At 31.5% G+C, this 24,547-nt stretch overlaps 1 protein-coding gene across 1 annotated transcript; it reads left to right on the top strand.

Annotated features, from left to right (window-relative positions):
- The first annotated feature begins 29 nt into the window (after positions 1-29).
- Positions 30-24,329, top strand: Dis3 (exosome complex exonuclease RRP44-like protein Dis3). The gene is made up of 9 exons (XM_040708710.2): positions 30-260; positions 17,444-17,811; positions 17,867-18,217; positions 18,844-19,032; positions 19,094-19,404; positions 20,065-20,430; positions 21,447-21,902; positions 22,849-23,304; positions 23,639-24,329. Exons 2-9 carry the CDS (start codon positions 17,445-17,447, stop codon positions 24,137-24,139), a joined length of 2,997 nt encoding a protein of 998 aa, XP_040564644.1. The 5' UTR covers positions 30-260; position 17,444; the 3' UTR covers positions 24,140-24,329.
- Positions 24,330-24,547: the final 218 nt, after the last annotated feature.

Here is a 24,547-nt window from a genome sequence, read left to right as displayed (position 1 = left end):
TTTAATGAAAAATAGATTTATAGGAAAACAGTCTGTAAAAATTCAATAGAGGGCGCAACAGAAGCTCTAAAAGAAATAAACATTAAACAATCCTAAATCAAAATAAACACGGCATGGTGTGTTACTTTTTAAGTTTTTCAGCGATTAAATTTTAATACTTTAATTCTGAATTCAAATCATTTGTAGTTACCAGTTAGTAAAGTTTGTTTATAAAACTTGACTAAAATCCATTCCGAGTTACTTTTGGTGGACATTTCAAGGTAAGCAATTAATTTATTTACTCAAATTCTCGCAGTTCAATCATTTTTATTTCTTGTCATAACGTTTATTTGATAGAACTATTGCCTAAAAGTAAAAACCTGAAGTCAATTGAGTTAATCCTAAGAAAAGAAGTGGCTTAAATTAGGGAATTTTGTCTTCCGAAAGATAATAGAATTTGTCGACAGAGCCCATAATTTTAAACAACTCCAATTTATCTTCTTTTTTTTTTACTCCTGAACACTACATTTAAAAAAATAAAACACTTTGTCATTAGATGATTAGTTAGATAATTTAAATTTAAATGGAATTAGACTATGGGATTATAATTGAATTTATGTAAAGTAGTTTGACCGAACTATGAATTTCATAGTTATCTGTTAAACTTGACCAATTGGGATAACTTTTTTCATTCAGTGATTGAAAAATTCCCAGTTGAAGGGGTGAAATCAATAATATATATTTATTTTTTAATTAAATTAATACTCTAATTGGAGATCTATTATTCGATTCACTCTTTCATCATACAACAATTGTGTTATTTTATTATATTATAATTGATTATAAAGCAAAAATGGGGAGGAGTCAAGTATTAAATATACAATGATAGTCAAATCTATTTAAGAGTACTTTTTAATTAATAAACGGATTTGCATGAGAGTAACATTGATATAAATTATCCGGATAAAATCAACTTTTAATGTTACAAACAAAATGACTGATGTTGTAATTAAATATGTCGTTTTAAGACGCAGAAATTGTTTCTTGTACAATTTACTTATAAAACTAGTTGTAACTTGCTCAACATCGTAATTTGTACACGACAAATGTATATATACATTAATGAAATCATGATCATTGAGAAAATTAACATAAATAAAGGTACCGCCAATTACAAGCTATACTATGTATAGCTTAAGAAACTATATAATGTTTCAAATTAACCTTCTCAAAATGTAAGTAGATAATTCTGAACAATTTGTTATAACTTTGTTAAATAATTTTTATTAATATATGATGTTATATCTATTTCACTGACTAAGATTAGGAAAAGAGACATTCTTTAATTTAGCTAGTGCCAAGAGTAAACTTTTTATTTACTGAGGTCAAATGATGAAATATTAGGTAAAATATGGGACATAAATCTTATATATAATAATTTAGAAAAGGATTTTAAATTATTCTTCCTTTTTTTGCTACGTTTCAAAAAACATAGAACATGGTTTGAGGTTCTACCCCTGTGTGTGAATTTTTGATTCTGTTTGTCACTTGAGAGATATTTTTTGAACGACTATTATACAAAAGTTATGGAAGAAACAACTGAACAAACAGTTTTATTTTAAAGTCCTGCCCACTATCTATTATTTGAACATAAATAATGGTTTTAATGTATATTGACCATTTTATTATTTCTATAAAGAAATTTTTGGTATTTCTATTTAGAAATAATATAATAACTACTCCTAACTACTCTTTTAATCAAATGTTACTGAGCAAGATTATAAAACAGTATCAAATAAAATACTATGTAGATTTTTAATAATATGTAATTTATTTTAAAAATGGTGAAGAAATAATATGACAGAGATAGCCTGTGAGTATATAAGATATAACCAGCGGTTGGTATGATTGACTTATTTGGCTAACTACTAGATGAGCTTGGGCCTTTTTTCTGTTTTTTTTTTTTTTTTTTTTTGAGGAAATGTTGCGTGATATAATAAAGACAACGATGTGATAAGTAGGACTGGGAATCGAGAGAATGTGTGTAAAAAGTGGGAGCGAGACATGTGGTACTATTCATTAAAGGTTACGGTTTTGGAGGATAGAATATCACGTGATGTTGGTTTAAAAATGAGAATCTTCTATATTTTATATAACAGATTAGAAGAGTGAATATAAAAAATTGTTGAAATTTTCAAATTCAGGAATACCTGATTTACTTCGTGAAAATAAGTACAAAATGCCTAAACATGGTCAATTTTGACCCAAACTAATATGGCATATACCACCCCAAAATGGCCTGAAAGGCCTCAAACTTTACCAAAAAAAATTTATTCTCCCTATCAGAAATGGGGGACAAACTCTCCTATACATGTATGTATGTACCTGCTTAAAAAATTTAGGGGCTTTCCTTCCCTTTTAAACATTCCATATGTGGAATGTTTAAAAAGAATAGTAAATATTATTGTGTATTTCCCGTGTTGAACTTTTGGTATATCTGAGGGGGGAAACAAATCGTTAAAAGTAAAGAAATAAGAATAGAATGATATTTTAGAACTGTTAATCGAATCTTTACAAATCTTTTTTATTATTATTAGGCGTACATGATATTAAATAAGATAGCTATGGAAATGTAGGTACCCATTTACGCTATTGTCTGTCCTGCCTAAAATGTCACGTCAAAACCTTGGTAAGACTAATAAGTCCCCTTTTCCTAATAGAAATTTTTTTTTTTTTTTTATCTTTAAGGCAATATCATTGAAATGATTCATGGAGGATTTTAACTGAGTTTTCCTCTCACATACATACATATTTCAAAGAGTAACAGTAATAAATGAGAAAATGGAGGATATCAGTATTTGGTAATAAGGTGGCCTTTTAATAATTAGAAATCGTTGATATAAATAAATGAGTCATATCTCCCTTGTTTACACACATCTTTATACTTTACAAAGTATAATATCGCGTATCTTTAATGTATTGTACGTATTTCTATGGGTAATAAATAAGTATCTATTTGAGTCATCTTTATCGGAGTTGTTGAGTGCTTTTTCGCACTTCTTTACATACACAATACATGAAATTGAATGCCTTTGAAAGAGGCATTTTCATTTATATAAGGATGTATTATGTACATAAATTGGAGGGGGACTCACTCATCTTTACAAGCAAGATAGTCGGTGAATAAGAAGATGAGGTTGATTAATCTTCTAATCCATGAAGTTCTTTCAGAATATAACTCATAATCCTTTTCTCTTCTTCGTTTTCAATGTAATCCTATTTACTTCTTCGTTATTTTATCGCAACAACCTATATTTATTGTTACTTAAGAAAAAATTGCTTATTAAGTGTCATTATTATGTTTTTGTTGTTATAGCTGCTTCTGCCATTATCCACTTCCTTTTATTCAACAGCTTCATGTTGTCGTCGTCGTTAAAGCCATGTATGCAGTCGTTTGTTGATTATTTATAGATATACCAACGAGGTAGATATTATCTGGATAAAAATCTGTCATTCTTGTAGATTAGGTTTGGATTTATCTTCTATCTGATAAATAATTTAAATTGTTCAAAGGAGACTATAACTAGGTTACTGCTCTGATTTCCAAGAGAATATGTAATTGTGTAGTACATAATTTGATATACAGATTTGAAGGATTTACATTCAGATGATTTGTGTTATGATTAATTTAATTTACGAGACTGTTGATATTTTTGGAGAAAACTGCTTAGATTCCATTCCCATATGTTCTTGTGATAAGATAGGCACATTTTTATGCGTTTATAATTCTATTTGCTTCAAATTAAGCCTCATGTTATTGAAGGTTGTTGGATTTAATATGTAGCTACATATATTTTTTATACCTTCTTTACCTTGTATGGGATAATTACCTAATTGATTTTTTTTTCTTTTTTTGAAAAATACTTCTTCTATCGTTATTTTATTATTATTCTTAAATTGAAGTATTAAAATAGTGAATAAATTGTGGTATTAGGACTTATTTATTTTGAGGGGTTGTGCTTATCTCTGCTCCCAACTCAATTATGTATACTATACAATATAATATTGTATAGGTACTAAATGCCCAAGGACAAACCCTCTTTTCACTTTATGCATAAATTTGCCAACCTTGATTCATTTCTCGGGTGAAATAGGATTTATTATTCCTATATGTTGTGTACAAGTTGTAACTTTGTAACACGCAGATTGATCAGTTTTTTAGAATTTTTACGTCTTACTACACTTTATTTAACCACCACATCATTAGTCATTTTAATACCCAACTATAAATTATGTTGTCATTTTATTTTAATCAATTAAACTACGCATTAATTATCGTATTTAGGACTAAAGATAACGGTGGTCATCTGAACTTTATAATTTGCCACAAAATACTTATTAATTACTTGTTGTTTCTTCAAATTAAAATATTCAATAATTATACAAATAATATACATTGAGTAAAATATTCAATGTTTGCATTATATTTATCATGAAAGATAGGGATGAGCGGGCTAGTTGTCGTACTTTTCACTTATTTACATATTACTTAACTTGTAGAAGTTCTATTGAAAGTTGAGTTGTTGTTTTTTGTTAAGTTTAGAACAATACATAACTTTTGGTAGAAACTTAATTACATAGTTAATTTGAAAAAATCGACTTATGTTAACAATTCTAATGTTATAAATTCTTTGTGAAAATACGAGCATTTTTAAGCATGCGAGTATGAAATAGTTAGAGCTGACTTTTTTGGTAAGGAAAAAACAAGTTTAGAAATTGAAAAAGAAAAACGGTTGTTGCGTTTGCTCTTTCTTCTTTTTTGTTCATTATTTAATAGGTCGTCGTGGTGTAAACTTCTCCCTCTGCAGTAAGCATTCTCGCCTATCTTTGCTCTAAATTCCTTTAATAATTAGTGTATATGAATTTAAATAGAATTATTAGATTTTTTCTCAACTAGTACTATTTTCAATGTAGTAGAATATCCTCTTTAGGAGGAATTCATATTTTCCTCCCAAAATCATGTTTAATTGGCAGCTGAGATTAACAAGGGATTTCATTCAGTAAATGATGTCTTTCTCCTTCCTTTTCGTTGCGCTCTTTTTTTACTTACAAAAATGTCAATACAAGCAATATTATAATTTGATTATATTAGCACATTAATCCTCGCATGCTTAAAAATGTGGGCATTTTTACATACTGCTTCAAATACACATTATATTTAAAATACTTAACTTTAGCGTAGATATGAAACTGCTTACAAATCATTTACCTGCCATATAAATAATTTGTGAGTTTTTGGATTGATTCCTAGCCCATCTTTCTGTTTTTCAATGATTAAACATGCATTAAAAGATGCATTTGTGTATATCAATATGTTACTGTGTATATGGGCCTAGAAAAGACGAAAAGGACAATGAATTTTTCTGGGGATTGTTTTAAGTAAAGTTTTATCATTCAAAAAATTTTGGGTGATTAATTGGGCATAATTAATCTATAAATTAATAAAGTAAAGTTTATCTGTCTGTCTGTATGAAAAACAGTCACGGGGTGTGCAGTCATTGTACTTCCTAATGTATATCATAAAGATATTTTGATCCAATAAATAACAATGTGGTATATTAATGAACTATTGCAGGCGTGAGCATATAGTATCTACCGTGTAACAACGTGCACTGTTTATAGTGCTCCCTGATGTAAATCATATAAATATTTTTAATATCAGAAATAATAATATAGTCCTATTGATGAAATATTGTAGGCGTATGCATGGATAACAAGAGTACTGTTTATCTTTATTTTTGCTATTGGTCTTTTATGTATATCCTAATTCATAATTTTTTTTTAAATTAAAAATTTTAGAAATTTTTTTTTTCAAATATTAAATTTTTTCCAAAAAAATTCAAAGCTCTTTACAGAAAATTATTTTTTTGCAAATAAAATTCTAAATATAATTTTTTTTTTAATTTCAAAAATTGGCCATCTTTCTCATGCACTTCATCGTGCTCCTGTCTCTCTTCTCCTTCACCGAGTCCATAAAGGCTGTAGACCGAATTTTGTTTAGACCACCGCTACCGGAACTCCGAGCAAGTTTCAGTGCACCCTTTGTCAGTGTCTTCACCTTGAAGACGAGCCTATCCTAGCAGATGACGATCTTGGCAATTTCTGCCACATTGACATGGGCTTCGAGCAAGTTGGATATCCTTTTTCTTTGAACCTCCATCATCATTGCTTTCGATCGTAATACGAATGTTTGGTTTTTTTTTTTAAAGGTTTTAATTGGGTTATAGAATAAGGTCATATAACTCAAAATAGTTTAAAATAAGGGATACGAGCTCTAAACAAGTTTAAATACTACTACATGATTCGTTTCCGCACACTGTGTATACGTCTTTTTGATCTATGAAATAACAAAGTTTTCATATTAATGAAATCTCGCAGGCATTTCCTAACATGTAGCTAAAGCTCATCCAGGTAGTGCTCTAGAGACTAAAGTACTCCTTGCAACATCTTTTCATATTATTATTTTTTTCTCAGCTATTATTAGTATTATTTCATTGTTGAGGAGATAACATCTAAGTATTGAGTAACTACGTGTGAGTGTGGTCATGAAAAACGATAAACAACACTGATAATTTCTTTGGGAGCTGTCTTCTATATTTTTTTAGACATAATTTGTCTGTTTGACGACACCTAATAACTCCAAACAATGCCAGGTACTACTGCGAGTTTTCAAATATGACAGAACCAATCACCAAAGACAAAATGAATTTATAAAACATACTTATTGACCATGTGACTTACATATGATGACCTAAACATGTATATAGTTATTTGTTAAGGTCAAATCTCCATGTAAGCTAAGGTCCACTAATCTTTTTACTCATCCTCTTTCTTCCTTTCTGATTTATCATTCCTTTGCTACTTTTTTTTAAATGCAAAGGAGCAGGGCTGCGGTGTTGGAGTCAGGAGTCGGAAAAATTGTACCGACTTCGACTCCGGCTACAAAAATTATTGTAATTTTTGTAAATCAAACTTATTTATAATCTAAGGCTTATGTCGATAGATCGTAAAGTTTTTTTCTTAATGGTTATGAATTATAGGTATTAAGTATTATTAATCTATAAAACTTGGAAACTTGGAATTAAGTTATAAGTTTACTTTACAAATTTCAAGCGTGCTCTATAGTCTATACAATCACCATTCCCGAACATCTCTAGAGTCTAAATTATTATGTAGTGTAGAGCATAGCCCCCAGCCATGCTAGTTTATTACTTAGCCATGTGAATGGTCAATCCCATCAGTGTAGAATGTAACGTTGTAATGAGAAGTTTTTTATTGTTGTTCCTCGGTTACAAATGCATAAAATATGTTTAGAAGCTTATAAATGTATTAGCAATTGATAGCTCTGGATCCATTTCATTTGTTGTTCATCTTGTTAAATATTTATATTCCAAATATTGTCTTTATACCTAGAACAATTTTTAATGCATATAACTAATAAGTGATAACTACCTATATCTATATTTATAGTACTTATATAGGCTATAAATGTATTATTAAAAAATGGTGTTGTAGTTCGAGTTGGTGACATTCAAAATACTGATGTCGGAGTCATATATATGTATCGGATATTATGTAACAACTCCACAGCCCTACAAGAGAGCCACAAAGCCATAACTCAAATCCACGAGTTATCATTCTTTAGATGAATGTATAGCTGAACTCAATACACCTACATACATATTATTAGTATTGTCAAGGCATTTTATGATCTTCTTCACATTTGACACTCATTATTCAAGGATTACCTTCAAAATAAAAATTAAAAGAATATTTATTTCAAATTTTTTTGCCCCTCCAAATGAGGGGATCGCATTTAAAACTATATTGTGTATTCCTATTTATGAATTAATTTTTTAAACAAAAAAAAAAGTATTGTATATTTTTTTAAAGGATATTTTGAAGATAACACCCTCATTTCTTTCTTTGAGGGTTTTTGAGGAGGAGGGGAGGCTGTACATAAATTGTAAGATCTATTATAATACTACAGGTATTTTCGAGGATTTGGGTGGGGGGGGGGTTGTTATCACAATAATATTGAGAATCATAATAACAAGATAACTAACATGGTGGTGATCATTGACTACGTAGAATACAAAGTGCTGTTTTAAATGAGATGATTATTAGAGAGGTGTACCTACTAGGATTTCTTAATCTTCAGAAAATTGTCCTTGGGCAAGATTCCGGATGAAATAGTAAATACTTCAGTGATTTATTTGATATTCAAGAAGGAGAAATACATTTTAAATTTTAAGTTATGAAAGACCTTAAGTTTTTCTACATTGAAGGGTGAAGTTATGAATTAAGTATTCATTTGATGATTTGTTATATGTATAGTTGTAAAAAAATATCACCTTAGACGAGTGCCAGACCAAATTTTCTTAATTTCCAAAGCCATTATCATATTTGTTTAATTCTAGAGGAGGGAACATTTAAGTATTAAGTTCATTAGGTAATAGAGATTGAAGAGTAACACAATGATGATTGGCTGGGGAGTTATAAGTGGCAGGTACTTGTTGGACTGGGAGTAGAATTGAGGATGTACATTGGATTAATTCCTTCCTAAATCCATTCTAGATTCAAAGTGGGATTTGTGTTTATGTCTTTCCCCTCATAGCTGCTGATTGTAGGTAATACAATGTCTCGTCATGACAGCTAAGGTGTTCTCCTCCCAAGCTTCTTCAAATTATTAGGCTGGTCAATTTTTTTTTTTTTTTTTAACATACCGTCAGGTAATTTTAGCTATAATTCTAGTTATAGGGGTCATTTTTTGACCTGGCACACATTAAATCGTCAAAAACTTTATATCAAAAAAATCTTCAATTTGTATTTAACTGTTTATGTAATGAATTACATAAAGGAATCTTACATTATGTAACAATGAAATGCGAGAAATTCAAGGATGGAAATCATTGTAGTAACGATATGGGACCTTAGTAGTTATCCCTATTGCTTTCTTCTCATAGTTTGTTGATTGACTTATAATAAATATCTTTCATTGTGTGCTTGCAAAAAAATGTTTGTTTTTTTAGTTAATGTGTTCATTCTTTAGAATGTATTCAAATATTAGTCACTTGTTTCTACCTTGAGGAAACATTTTTTCACAGTTGACAAATATATGTTGACTGTGTTTGTATGTATGTATGAGAGGCATTCATTATTAAAAGTTCCTTATGTATTTCTCAAGGTTATCATCATTGGTAAAATTATTATTTTTCAATTTCGCGAGGATAACTGCATTTCACACTCCATATATCCATACTACTTTCTTTTTTTTTGTCCTTTTTTATTGTGAGTTAGAGATTCGGGATTCAAAAGACTAATTTTCTATTTGGTATTACATATAATAAACTTAGGAATGCCCATTTTGAATTAAACACCCCCCTCCTCATCTTCTACAATACCTAATTATGGTCTCTCTTACAAGGACATCGTAGTTCTCTCTTCATCCTTCCCTTTTATTGTTTTACCCATAATTGTAGACATATATTTATAATATAATATAAAACATTTTCTTCATTATAAAAATATCCCTTTGGGCTAATTCACATGAGGGTCTTTCATCTTTTTGTGACTTGGGAAAGACAATAATTAATTTTAATACCGATTAATTGATTCTCAATCCGTGAATTTTTAAGTCATCTCGTTAATTAGTTAGTTTTTGTTACCATTGTCTAATTTAGTGTAATTTTCTTTTTTATACAAGTATCTAAGGGAAAGTTGAATTCTATTCCATTTGAAGTCCATTCTAATGTATGTACATTGATTATAGGTATTTATGTATGTATGCAGAACCCTGCATTCTTGTGGTGTGTACCTACAATGTGCATATTTAAGTATCTACAGATGGGTTAGCTATGACTTTGGTATTTTTCTTTACTCTCTATATTAATTAACCAACCACGTAAATTACTTCCTGTGTTTTTTGTTTTGTTTTCAAATATATTATGTACTGTTGATGTGAGTAGTTATAAAAGAAGATGTGTTGTAGAACAAGTGGTGTGGCCTATTTTCAAACATAACTGTGCTTAATATGTACTTTGTTTTGTGGTATACTTATATAAGCGTCTAATAACACTTTTAATTTAATTTCCATGTTCTGTTAAGGAATTGAGAAATGTGACTGTTCCGTCAGTTGTGCAACATTTGCGTTGAATTATATCTTGCTTGATATAAGTAAATCTACATCAGTGGTTCCAAAGCTTTTTATCGCTGTGGATCCCTACACCTTTTTTAATATTGTGTGATCCCCTCCACCCTTACTCCACAGTTATTTGATATAACTGTAAAAGTTTAAAAAAAAAAAAAAAAAAAACCTACTAAAGTTCAAAAACATAACTTATTATCATTAGTCGGTTAATGGTAGACTTGAGAGAGATTAAAGTTTTTCCTTGCACAGTTCTTCAATTCTTTGTTGTATTTTTGATAAACATACTCGAAGCTCTTCCTCAATTAATACGAGATGACATCTTGATTTTGGTTAATATCAGAAAGAAATATTCTACCTAATGTATTTATTATTTATGTAATCTCTGGCGGAGCACAATGACTCTAAGGAACTCCGGTTGAAAACCACTGATCAATGTATAGAGCGGTGAACCCTAACTGTCAATTTATTTTGCTCAGCTGTAGAATGACAACCTTAGGATTTATCAATTGTCATTTTAGAATCAGGTAGACAACGGGTCGGATTTTTTTTTTTTACAAGTTGGCTCTTGCTGTTTTGTCGAGGGGACAGATGGAAAAGGCCAATCAACAGAGGATTATCGATCATAAACGTGTCAAACTGTAATTCCAAATCATTACTAAGATTGTGGGAGTCCACTTTAGGATTGTGGCCCGGTATGTTTTCAGGTCAAATGCTGGACGATTTCCTATGGGTCACTAACAAGAAAAAGACGACGGGTTTTATGGAGAGGATGGTGGTTGGACCAGGATGGGGACTGAGGAGTATCTCTTGGTTATAAGGACACAGGTGAAGCCCTAGCTAAAGACCAACTAACCACCCGGGCACTATGTCTGGCAGCAGGATGGAGCACCAAGACACACAGCGAAGAAGACGTAAAAGTGCCTCATTGAAAACCTGGCAAGCTTATGAGAGAATAAAATGTGGTCCCCAGCCCCCCCCCCTTATGTCAACCCTATTGAGTATCCTTTCGTGACAGTAAGGGTTCACCAAACTGTAATAGTAACTCTTCCTCCTCTATTGTGGGTCAGCCTTATTTTTAATAGAAGAGAGAGCCACGAAAGGGGGGGATGTTGTCCTTCAAATATATATATATATATATATTTATGGTATACAAGACAATCAAAACAAATAAGTGGTGTTTTGTTTTCTTCAAGTGTGTGTTTATGCTTATATATGCATACTTGAAGTAGAAAAACAAAACATTGGCTTTAATGTAAAGATGTATTTACACACAAACGGGAAAGAAAGAAATGGAAAATAGGATGAGGTCCCTCTCAGAAGGGAATTCATACTTTGTACGATGAGAAGGAGCATGCAGCAGCCCCTACCCGTGTAGGAGGAGTATCCTTGAACAAATGTATGTGTGTATATTATAAGAAAATAATAAAATCCCTACCGTTCCCTGAGAACTGATCTCGTATGTAACAAATGAAAATCATACTGATAATAATAATAATAATATAATCTGTATGCCCATTTATGTGCTTCAAATTGAAGTTGCTTTGAAAATTCCTTTCGTTATTTACATGTCTATACTATGTATTGTATGTAGAAAATATGTTGTACTAGAGAGAGATGATTTCTTCAAATTTTCACTCTCATTCATTTTGTATTGCTACAATGAATACACAAATGAATTATACACTCCAGCTTACCCTATTAAGAGAATCAAATGGCATGTAAAACGGTCATTGTTGTCCTCGATTTCAATGAGTCTATTTTGACAAGTTAATTGAGTATTAACTTTTCTAAAGAGGTACTTTGTACATATTTTGGTAGAAAGAATTATTATGTAGATACATTAGGGTGGATATTTATGGCCCAAAAAGCGAACACTTGCTCCTAACAATGTCAATTTTAGGAGGGCATTTATATTTTTGTAGTAATGTGCTGCAAGCTTAATTTTGCTACCATAGTATAGTCAAAAAATCATATTTTCAAAGGAATTATTGAAAACCTTTCCTTTTTTTTTCCTAATTTAAAACTTAGCATAACTTATTTAAATCGTGGTCATAAGCTTAATTAAAAAGTTTACATAGTAAATATTTTACTATAGTCGAGTTATTATCAAAATATTTTTAGTGGCACTGATGCTTATTATTATGTGTATGCATATTTGATTTTTTACATTTTCATTCTTAAAGAGAAGAAATTAATTTAAAAGACCATTTTTATTAAGTAATAATAAGATTCCCGTTAAATACATCAACATTCTATATCTGCTTAATCCGAGCTGGATTAAGATTGAGTGATTTGATGTAAGTGTTTTTGTGAAAATTGACAACATTGAGCTGTTGGGGCGGAATCCCAAGTTTAGAGGAGTTACGAGTAAATATTCCTCTTTTAGGTATACGACCCGAGTTTTGTATATATTTTTTCGTTTACTTGATAAAATTCGAGTACCAATTGATGAGCTTTGTTATATATATAATTCAATATATTTATGAATTAAGCATTAATTATTACTATTTGTTTTTTCCAAAAGATTTTGTTGATTTTTTCAAAAATGTATTTTGGAATTTTCTATCTAATTCAATTTTTAGCAAGCACTATTTGTTTTTATTTTAACCGTACATTTCATGAATTTATATATTGATAAAAGTCGCTGGGTATACAGACAGAATGTTAAAAAGGACATGCCCGGGTGGAAGAAGTGACCCAAAGATATATTTTTATTCTGTTGATAAATAAAAAATATGAAGTATAATTTAATAGTTTTAAGCCAATATATTAAACAATTAGTGTATGTTTTGATTAGAAAAGGGGGAATTATGTCTGTTTTGGTTATTCATTAGTGACGCTTAATAATATTGAGTTGGACAAACACCTTAAATTAGGTATTATTAGATCTATAGTTTCGAAACTGTGGTCTATAAAGTAGAACATGTTTGGGCATGCTTGGATTATAATAAATACTATAGACTTACTCTAGACGGTAGGTAATTATTATATGTAATAGTTGAATTAATGAATTATCAATCACACTATGCTTATAATAAAGAAAAGAAAACATAAATAAAAAAAGAAAAGAAATAACGACTAATCTTAATTATACACTATTTTTTAGGAACCTTAAATAATATTTTTTTAGGAACCTTTAATAATATTTTTTTAATAAACATTATTTCTATTTATCTAAAAGTATGGTAGTGCAACTCTGTATTAGATCATTACGAATTTAATTTACATTATTGTTTTGTATATTTTTAAATAAATATTAATTAAGATGAAGGGAAAAAATATATCTCTAGCGTTAATGCTATTTTTCTAGATTTTATTACATTCATAACGGATTAAAGTAATTTTATTTCACCCAATTACATATATTTTAAGAAAAGTATTTGTAAAAGTGTTATGAAATATATTGATCTAACCATTAAGTTACATCATTTCCTTTCATTTCTATTGATCTAAAAGTATGGTATAGGACTCTAATTCGAAAAAAAAAAATCCACTTTACTAACATCCACAATTTTTGACAATTATTCGAATCCTCCCGAACTATTAATGGAAAACTTGAATTATCATCACTCAAAATATTCTAGTAATGATTGATATCCTGTCCAGTTATTTTTACATTTTTATTGAGTTATTTCTTATAAATTTCGTTTTCATATTTTTGGCGGGATTTTTTCTTTTGTCTAATTAGCGTCTAGTTTTTTTCCTTTGTTAATTTTTTTAATATGCTTTTGTAGATGAGGGTTTCAAAACTACGGGCCGCGAACAAAATATGAACACAATGTATTTTTCTAGCCCGTAATTACCAACTTTATTTGATGAGTAATTGATTGCCTTTTGGAGGTAGTCAAATGGACTTAATGGTTGAATATATATCTTATTAATTCATTGAAAAAAAATTTTTTGTCTGATGTCTACAGTGTGCGGCAGCGTATCATGCAGTAGTTTATTCCCGTGTACAATTTCGCCCAGATTTTCGAAAAAAAATGAGGCAGAGAATTGAAATTTTTACTGGTTTATTGGGATATCATTTCTCAAAAATGCCTCCCTTGGCCGCCAGTGTGGCCTCGATCCTGGGGTGAAAGGCCAATAACGTCTTCCTCACAAATTCTTCGCTCATGTCCTCCCACTTCTTGTCCACCGTAGCCTTCAGGGACTCCACATTGTGGTGATAAGTCGCAAAAACCCGAGTTTTTTTTCCGAATTAGTGAGACTTTGTCTTCTTCCCGTCGGAGCACACCAATCAAACATCATGAATGTTTTTTCGAGTGAATGGTAGGGACCTCTTTAAAGTGGTAAGCGAGGTACCTGTTATTCCTAGTGTTCCTCGCCTGGTCAATGTTCCATGTCTTCTTGTCAGAGAAGAACGTATTTTTGATCGATCCTTCTTTAGCCAGCTTAGTAGCTTCGTCTTTTTTCTATCCTCCTTACCTCCCCTGCAATAGCTGACGTGACCTTCTAACCTAAGAGACAGCTCCCAGGTCCTTCACTGTCCTCCAGGACTGGACTAGACTGCGGGTTTCGGTCTTAAATAGAGACCGACACAACATTAATTATAACTTGAACACAACACTATAAATATACATTATAAAATAGTATATTTTATTTGATATCGCAACGTTTTTAAAAAAATCATATTTAGTCTTAAATATGAATTGATCTACCTCGTCTATCTCGATTACTTACTACCTCCGCTAAGTCCTTGAACTTTAATTTATCGATATTATTTATGGTATATACATAATATATATGTATTGCGTTCAAACTTTCTTCTTCAGTATTTAGTAGGTATACTTTTTTGATGTACATACACGTATTTAGATTTATTTTTCTCGATTATTATTTTTTCTGGACTAATCTCGATCGAGAATCGGTATCATACTCTATACAAAGGAACTAAAGGTGACACCAAGACTCTGCTCCATTCGACACGTGTCTTCTTTTTTTTTTTTTTTTTTACATTGTTTGACCCAGTGTTTGGCCTCCAAGCACATCGGACCTCTGCCCCATGGTCTTCTTTGTGGTGGGTGCAGTTGACCGACCCACAAACAGATTCTATTCCAAGCTGATGTCCAGGATCTGAGAGGAATTTCGGAATATGCCAAAGGATTCTTTCATCCATACCTGCTCTTGTGTCTGAGGTCATGTCGAGGCCGTTATTGACGCCAAATGCAATGATATTGAATAACAATAATTTTTTTTATTCATCTTTCATTTACCATTGGTTTTTATTAAAATTGGATCGTTAGTTTAGGAGAACATACATTTTTTAAAAAGCGGGTTGGTTGTTAAATAGAGGTCGTACCCTGTACTTTAAAGAGGGTCGATCTTGTTCACGGAGCCATTCCTTAATATATATGCAACTATTTTGGGTTGGTCCATCATTTTTGGATCGAATCCCAAAAATATCACGCCAACTTATATTTCCACCCTTATAGTGCAAAAAATATCTGAATTATGATCCTTCAACGTCTAATTATAGGAGAGTATGATTTTGTACTTGCAAATCTTTCGTACATACATAATAATCTAAGTAATATAAAATCAAGTTGTTGAAGACATAAATAAGCTTATTATTATCAAGAAGTAGGGCCTTTAAATCCTAATTATAAATTAACTAGTGTGGGGATTTGTACAAATATAGGTATATGTATTTATACGTAGATGCAAGTCATTTTTCATCTTCCGTTTCTTGTTCACATAGTATCTACTACGGCGGACTTCTCTCTCAGGATCCCATTTTCCCGGGATTTCTCGTGGTTTTACTCATGTGGAAAATCCAGCTCTTAATTGTTTCATAATATAAGTTTCATTTAATTATATCCCATCCACCAAATGTTAACTTGTTCATCACTTCCTATTTATTTATTTTTTTCTTTTCCCGGGCCGGATAAGGTTAAAGTTATCAAAAAAGTGGGCTCTAACAACCTTTGCAGTATTACTGCCAATGAAAAAAATGAAGAACATCATCATTGATGATGTATGTATAGGATTTGTCTGGGGCTAATATATTTTTTTTTACATGTGCCAGGAGGCATTATTTATGTTTCCCTCAGGACATTTGGCCTTCAATCAATTTTTCCTCAATTATATTTCGCCTTAAATATTAATAAAATTATGCCCAAAATTTCATTATGTATAGTATATATATATATATATATACTATCGAAATTTCACTATAAATTAGTATAATATGAAAAATAAAAATAGGACAACGATTCGAACGGAAGAAGTACTAATCACTACTCTAGTATTTATTAATTATCATTAAACATAATTTATTTAGACAATACTTAAGGATTGACAAACAATTCTATTATTAGTCCAACAGAAAACAACCATTAAACGTGTTTTATAGAAATACACATAAGATATTTTGATTTAAAAATTCAAAAGGAACATCAATTTCAACTAAAAATAAACAATAACGGTGTGTAAACCTCTTTTATTTATATTTTAAGGCGAAATATCCTTAAGGCAAAATTACCCGACACTGTCCCAGGACTAGTATTGTGTCTGTCCTTATTTATTCAGTCCAGTCATTCGGACTATCAGTACTAGAACTGATTAAAAAAAAAGAAATAAAGTTCAGTGACGTCATCAAAAACCGAACTTAATAAGTTTTAGAACTGATATGTAGGACCGAGACTGAACTGGACGGGACTAAAGTCTCCAATCCTAAATAACGATCGACAATACACTGCCCAGGAGTTGCTTAATATTTATACTTTTTTCATAAAATATATAAAATTAACAGTATTAATTATATAAAAATTTGTTTCTCGGGATCCCTCTCATAAACAATTTCCCGGGAAATGAGAAGCCTCAATAAATATTATGTATGTACTTAAAAAGAGCTAACACATAGATACTAATTTATGCTCCATACAATTGTTTAAAACGATGTAACTTTGAGTCCAAGAATAATAAAAATCTTGGCATTCCTTGTTAATAATAATATGACTATGACCCTGAACGGGTATAACTATTATTAATAAAAATATAATGTATAGAAAGAAGAGGGTAGGTCAAAAACTTTCACTCTCTTCTTCGTCTTAAAGTAATAGACGTGGTAGTACTGTAGTAGTACTTACTACAGTACTACACGATGAAGGCAAAATCATTGTTAGAAATTAGTACAAAAAGCCACACGTACAAAAAATATTAATATATATGACTATAATGAGGAATTCTTAGATATGTTAGGTATTGAACTTGCATATTTTTCATGATATTAATTAATATAACTCTTTACAGAATGCTTCGTCAAAAAGTATTTTACAGAAAGACCCGAAGGGGTCGTATAATGAAAATTGTCCGCGAACATTATCTTAGAGATGATATTAAGTGCGGTTTTCCCCTATGCACGGACTGTCACGAATCCACTGACCCTAATATTGAGGAGGAAGAAGAAGATGACTATGGCATGGACATTGATGAAATGGGACCACGGCTCAAAAAAGCTGTGGATCCCTTTTCACAAATGAATCTCTTGTCTTGTGAACCTAGGAAAAAGATTGGAAGAATGTTTCCCAATAAACATTATCTCCTTATTGATACAAATATTGTTTTGGAGCAAATTGACGTGCTTGAGTCCTTGTCGAATGTAATTGTTCTACAAACAGGTGATTATTTAGCATTCTTATATTTATCTCATCGTCCTAGCTATTTTTTTAACAGTTCTGGAAGAGGTTCGTCACCGCTCCTCTCCCCTCTATAAACGGCTCAAAGATCTCATTGACGATCCTTCTAAACATTTTTACTCCTTTGTTAATGTACATCACATGGACGTCTATGTAGCGAGAAATCCAGGAGAATCCCCCAATGATCATAATGACAGATCCATTCGGCGTGCATGCGAATGGTACAGTGAACACCTTCGAGCCCACAAAGGATTGGAGATCCTTCTCTTATCTGATGATGTAGAGAATAGAGCTCGTGCCGCTGGGAAAAACTATCGAGTTTCTTCTCTCAAGGCCTATGCTGAAGCTATCAACGATCCATCCATGATGGATAAGCTGAGGAGAAAAGGTGAGTGACTGACAGATACTTCCACATTCTTTTCTTTATTTTATTTATTTAACAATATGGAAACCATACTATTAACGTGGTGTCTCTGTTTCTCACGTGAGTGCGTTGTTTCATTAATTGAAAGATGGATGCTCCTCTTTCTAGAACACTAGATGCACACATTATATATATATATATACATTAGAAAATAAATCAAATAAATTGTCCATCAATCATTTATTTGGCTTAAGGACATATTAAAATATCAAAAGAAAATAAAAAAAGTAAATTGTTGTCTCAAACAAACCAACCAAGCAGCAAACACAAACAAATAATATAATCTTAACTTAATGTCACGATCCATGAATGCCTGGGATGTAAATTTTTTTCTCCACGAACAACTAGTATTTACGATGTTTTCTAATTTTTATGTGAACATAGATAGTTTGGATACTTCTTCCTCCATGAGGAGGATGTATGTAGGAGATGATTATATTAATGATGAAAAAGTCGTGCCGTAATATACCCTATGAGTACCCTCTAAAACTATCCTTTCCATTATTTCATTCGAATATAATGAGATATTGGTTCATTATGTCGTGTCTTGTCCTTCAAAAAGAAATTATCCTTTTCCTCACTACTTCCAGATGATAACTCGGAGAACCCTCATTTGACTCACGGAAGATGCATATTCCCTGAACATTTATCATTCAAAGACGTTAATCGTGGTATCAAAGAAGGACGCTTACATCAAGGCACTTTTTATCTTAGCTCCACCAATTATTTGGAAGGAACCGTCAACGTTGATTCAATGGACAAACCCATTTTGATCCAGGGTAATTCATTTCCATCATTTACTCAGTCCTAACATGGAATTATCCTATTTTTTTTATTTAGGACTCAGTGAAATTAACCGCTCAGTAGATGGTGACTCTGTTGCTGTTCAATTATTTGAAAAGTCTCAATGGAGCGCACCCTCTGAAGTGATCCTTGAAGATGAAGGAGCCGATGATCAGAATGAGGAAGAGAAAGAAAACTTGGACCTTTTAAAGAAAGGAGTTCCTAAGGAGAGGAAAGAGGAGGATTTAAGACCCAGTGGAAGAGTTGTTGGCATTATTCGTCGGAAGTGGAGACAATACTGTGGGATTCTCCAGCCGTCCATCATGGCTTCAGCCACTAAACATCTATTTATTGCAGCTGAAAAGAAGGTAGGTACATCGTCATGACTTTGTTATTATTTCATTTTGGTTGGCTGATCTGATTCCTGTATATATACATTCATAAGCCAGGGGGGTAATAAAATGAGATTTTCATTCTAATACAGACGTACACTAAGGATACATTCATATGTGTGTACATATAACTATGTTCTATGAGCATTGTACATGTTTGTATTAATTTAAATATCACGATACTCATTGTTTGGCCTTCTAATTTGATTCCAAAGTGCGTTTTTTCTACGTACTTTTCTACCCTCTTAATGGAAAACCTCCTTTTCTTCATTGACTTTTAAAGAAATAACAATAATCATTTAAATGAATACTTGAAATAAAATGAAAAAAGGAGTTTATTATTTTATTCAACACAATAGTAACTCCGCAGTATATGTATGTATCCTTTTGGCTAGATCCTAAAAAATATTTTAATTGAGGTATGTCCTATTAAAAGTTATTCTATTTTGACTCAGCTATTACTGACACACATACATAATGCACACGCATGTTTTTTTTTTTTTTTTTTAAATTTAAATAACTGGTTTATGGTCGTGGAGTTGTAAAAGATTTCTAATAGAGATTTGATACTACATATAAGTAAATAATATGTATAATATAGATATATAATATTTTGCTTTCTTTTTACTTACAAAGATCCCCAAAATACGTATTGAAACACGTCAAGCACAAATCCTCAAAAAACAAAAAATAATTGTAGCCATTGACTCCTGGCCTCGAACTTCTCGCTATCCTCTTGGTCACTTTGTTCGAGCTCTTGGACCCATCGGAGACAAATCCACGGAGAATGAAGTACTCCTCCTAGAGCATGACATTCCTCACAGCTCATTTTCTCAAGCTGTTGAGGCTTGTCTTCCAACATTACCTTGGAAAATATCACCCAAAGATGAACAGGAGCGTGTGGACTTGAGAGACTATGTTATCTGCTCCGTGGATCCTCCTGGATGTACGGATATTGATGATGCTCTACATTGTCGGACTCTGCCTAATGGAAACTTTGAGGTGCGTATATTATATTAATACTTAGTATTATTAGATATTCATTAGTGATCCTATCAGAAGATGTACACATGAAGGATTTTTAATTTTAAGGATAATTATTATCTGTTTTTTTTATTTATGCAAGTTCAATCTTTTAATCCCAACAATGTGTAAGTACATCAATGACCTAGAATATTTACTTACTTTTATTATAAGGCAGTTAATTTACTACAATCCTTCTCAGTTTATAAGTTCTATGCAGATATTTTAAATGCTGAAACATGTGCTTATTTATTTTTTAAAAAGGATGTGTTTTCATGTATACAACCCTTTAATTTCTTTTTCTACGATGCGGAGAAAACCCCAAGACATTGAGGTTAATTTATCGTCATTATCCACTGAAGGTAGTCTACTTTTATAGGTAGAACTACTTCTTTCATTTTGGCAATAGTATAATGGCTTCATTATCTTTAAATAATATGAAACGATCTTATGTGTGGTCTAAATCCCTCCATTATCTCATGTATGTATATACAAAGTAAAACAAGGCAGTTTTTGATGAGTAAGCTTCATTAGAGTAATTATGAGTGCTCAATAGAAAGTGAAGACCTGCACAGTTGGTCTTCAAAAAAATACTAAAGTTTATTTTGCCCTTTTTCTATAGTCTCTTCATCCCGTCCCTTAATTGAACTTTATTTCCCTTTGGAGCCTAACAAATTTTAACATATGTTTACCCTCATTTACATACAACTTTTTATGATCTATTTGGCTTGGAGAAAATCTCCAAGCTATTTTTTTGGGAATACTATGTGTATATCTTTATGGCTCAAACCTTGCTTTAAGGCAAAGTTTTAATATATATTATAAATTTTAAAAAAGAAATACGTTATAATGAATGTTAAACTATGGAAGAGCAGCATTTCATTATGTGTAAATGATATCATTGTTTGAAAAAAAAAAATATATATATACTGAAATCAAGTACATGTATATATATATATATATATACATGTAAATACCAAAATTAATTATTACAGGTTGGAGTTCACATTGCTGATGTATCACACTTTATTCGACCTGGAACAGCCATTGACAAAGAGGCCGCACTGCGTTCTACGACCGTGTATTTGACGGATAGGAGAATAGACATGGTTCCTGAGCTTCTTTCTTCTAACCTCTGCTCCCTTCGAGGAGGTGTGGATCGATTTGCTTTCTCTTGCATTTGGGAAGTGGATCCAGAGACAGCAGTGTTCAAATCCACCAAGTTTCATAAATCCATTATTTGTTCAAAGAAGGCCATGACCTACGAGCAGGCACAAATCACCATTGATGATCCTTCCAATAATGAAGAACTAGCCCAAAGTTTGAGACGTCTTTTAAAACTTGCTAAAATACTAAAAAAGAGGAGAATGGATGACGGAGCACTTATTTTGGCATCATCTGAAGTTCGCTTCACCATGGATAGTGAGACGGCAGATCCGATTGATGTTCAGGTCAGACACTTGTTTATTTCTTATTTTTGTCCTTTCTATATATATATATATATATTAATAATAAACAATAATGAGGAAGTTGAGTGAGAATTTTCTTGAGGTAAAATCTCGGAATGTATGTATTTGAGTAACGCTAGAAATCAATTCGGGATATGGAGCCAATGTGATTTTTTATTGAAAGTAGGCATCCATTTTTTCCCTAAAAGCGACGTTTGATTGGGAGAATATTTCTAAAATTTCTATTTACAATATATATGACATAAAACAACTAAGGTTACTCATACTGTTAGCGGCATAGCAATTCTTCAATTTCTTATAGGAATAGCGATCTATTTTTAAAGGAAATTGGGATGGTTAATTAAAGTCGTGGAAATGTAACAACAAAATCTATATGGTTATATTTCGTAAGATGGAATTAATCAACCTTGATTGAGTAAATAGAACATGGTTTTATTATATACCTATGGATATATATATAAACATAGTTTATCTTTTGATAGAATACTACGATAATGAATCTTTTTTCCAATGAAAAAAAAAGGGGGGGGAATCATGTCTTACCAGTTTTTTCTCTCTTCAAAATGTCCTTGTTCCATATTTGTCATTCTAACCATGAGTAGCCCACCTATAAGTATGTAGCTATCAATAAACAACCAATAAAGAGAGGTCAGAAATATTTCAGTAAAAGAGAAACATGACTATATTTTTAAATAACAACCAAGAATTGTGTAACCGAAAAGGAGTTTCTACATTCAATTTTTGATATTTAGAAAAAGAGTAAATAAATAGTTAGGTACGCAAATACACAGACTGGGTTTCTCAATAACTTCTCATGATGAAGGTGATAATGAAATTACATATATAAGTACACACTTGGCCATATACATATAACTTGTTCGATTTTAAGTCATCCTTATTTATTATTGTATGCATACATCTATTTCAGACTAAAGCTGTCTACGAAACCAATTCAATGGTTGAAGAGTTCATGTTGGCTGCAAATATTGCTGCTGCTAGTCACATCTTTGAAAACTTTCCCGAGTGTGCCATGCTTCGTCGACATCCAGCTCCACCTCCCTCCAACTTTGATTCTCTTGTTAAAGCAGGGAAACAATGTGGATTTGAGATCAATGTGGGTTCAAATAAAGAGGTGGCTGACTCCCTGAATGCCGCTATGGATTCAAAGAATCCTTACTTTAACACTATGCTTCGCATGATTGGAACGCGTTGCATGATGCAAGCCGTATATTTCGCATCTGGGACCATTGAAGAGGCTCTTTTTGAGCATTATGGACTTGCTGTTCCTATTTATACGCATTTTACTTCTCCCATTCGAAGATATGCGGATATTATCGTTCATAGGCTCCTTGCGGCGTATATTGGAGCGGATGCCACATATCAGGTATGCTTTTTTATTTTTATTTTTTTTTATTCACCTTAATGAGATACACTCATTATCTTGCATTGTGCAGATTTAATACTTATTAACTGTGCTGCATAATGTATGTATTGAGGGTTGCCTTACTAATAGCAAAAAGGAATTGAATTGAATAGTTTCTAAGCTTAAACTCACGTCTTAACGGTAATTTTCTATATATGTATTCAATTTCATTTTCTCTTTGTTACTGTAAATACATTTGCATGTATTTATTTCATACATACGTCCTTCTTCGTAAATATATTCCAATATAATGTACGTATTTGTACATATTCAAAACTATTGATTTTTCCTCCAGGAATTATTGGATAAAAAATCAACTCAAAACATTGCTAACAACATCAATTACCGTCATCGCATGGCTCAATATGCAAGCCGAGCCTCAGTTAATCTTCATACACATGTATTCTTCCGCAACCGTGTACGTGACGAAACGGGTTACACCCTCTTTATTAGACAAAATGCAATACAAGTCCTTATCCCTAAATATGGACTAGAGGGCACGCTCTATCTCCCTCGAAATGGAATGGATTTCCATTTTGATGAGTCGATCCCTTCCCAGTCCTCCTCTGGTGTTACGCTCACACTCTTTCAAAAACTAACAGTTCAATTGTCACTTGACTCTTCCAATGTTCAGCATGAAAAGTTGATTCTGAAATTGGTACATCCAGTCATTAAAGGATTTTCTGTAGATCCTTCTGCAAAGGTAGAGGAGGATCAGGAAGAAGATGCTCATGATCGTCTTGGTAAACGAAAGACTTTGAATGTGAATGAGAAAAAGAGTAAAAGGAAAAAATAAGAACATTCTCAAGGATGAGTTGTATTTTTATATGAGTATACGTATAAAAAAGATCGATATCATCATGGAAGTAACTTCTTTTTTTTTTTACCTCCTTATTTTTTATAATACAGCGAAGGACTTAATATTCATAAAAATAAATTATTATCATTAATATTTATCTTAATAAAAGAGCAGAAGATCCTTTTCATCTTTGTTTTATTATTATTAGCTTAATATGTATACCCAGAAGTGTATACTTTAATGTATAACATATATATAGCTATGGATGTGTTCATTTTCTTGACCGTTAAGATTTAAAAAAATTCAAGAGGTATTTGAGCGTCGCGTCCTTGTTTTTTGTTTTGGTACAAATAACGTGCCACTACTACACCCTCCACATCATATGTACATAAAGGTAAACCAAGA

This window comes from Lepeophtheirus salmonis, chromosome 3, assembly GCF_016086655.4.
Source record: "Lepeophtheirus salmonis chromosome 3, UVic_Lsal_1.4, whole genome shotgun sequence".
NCBI classification, from domain to species: Eukaryota; Metazoa; Arthropoda; class Copepoda; order Siphonostomatoida; family Caligidae; genus Lepeophtheirus; species Lepeophtheirus salmonis.
This window is presented reverse-complemented; position numbering and strand designations above follow the sequence as displayed.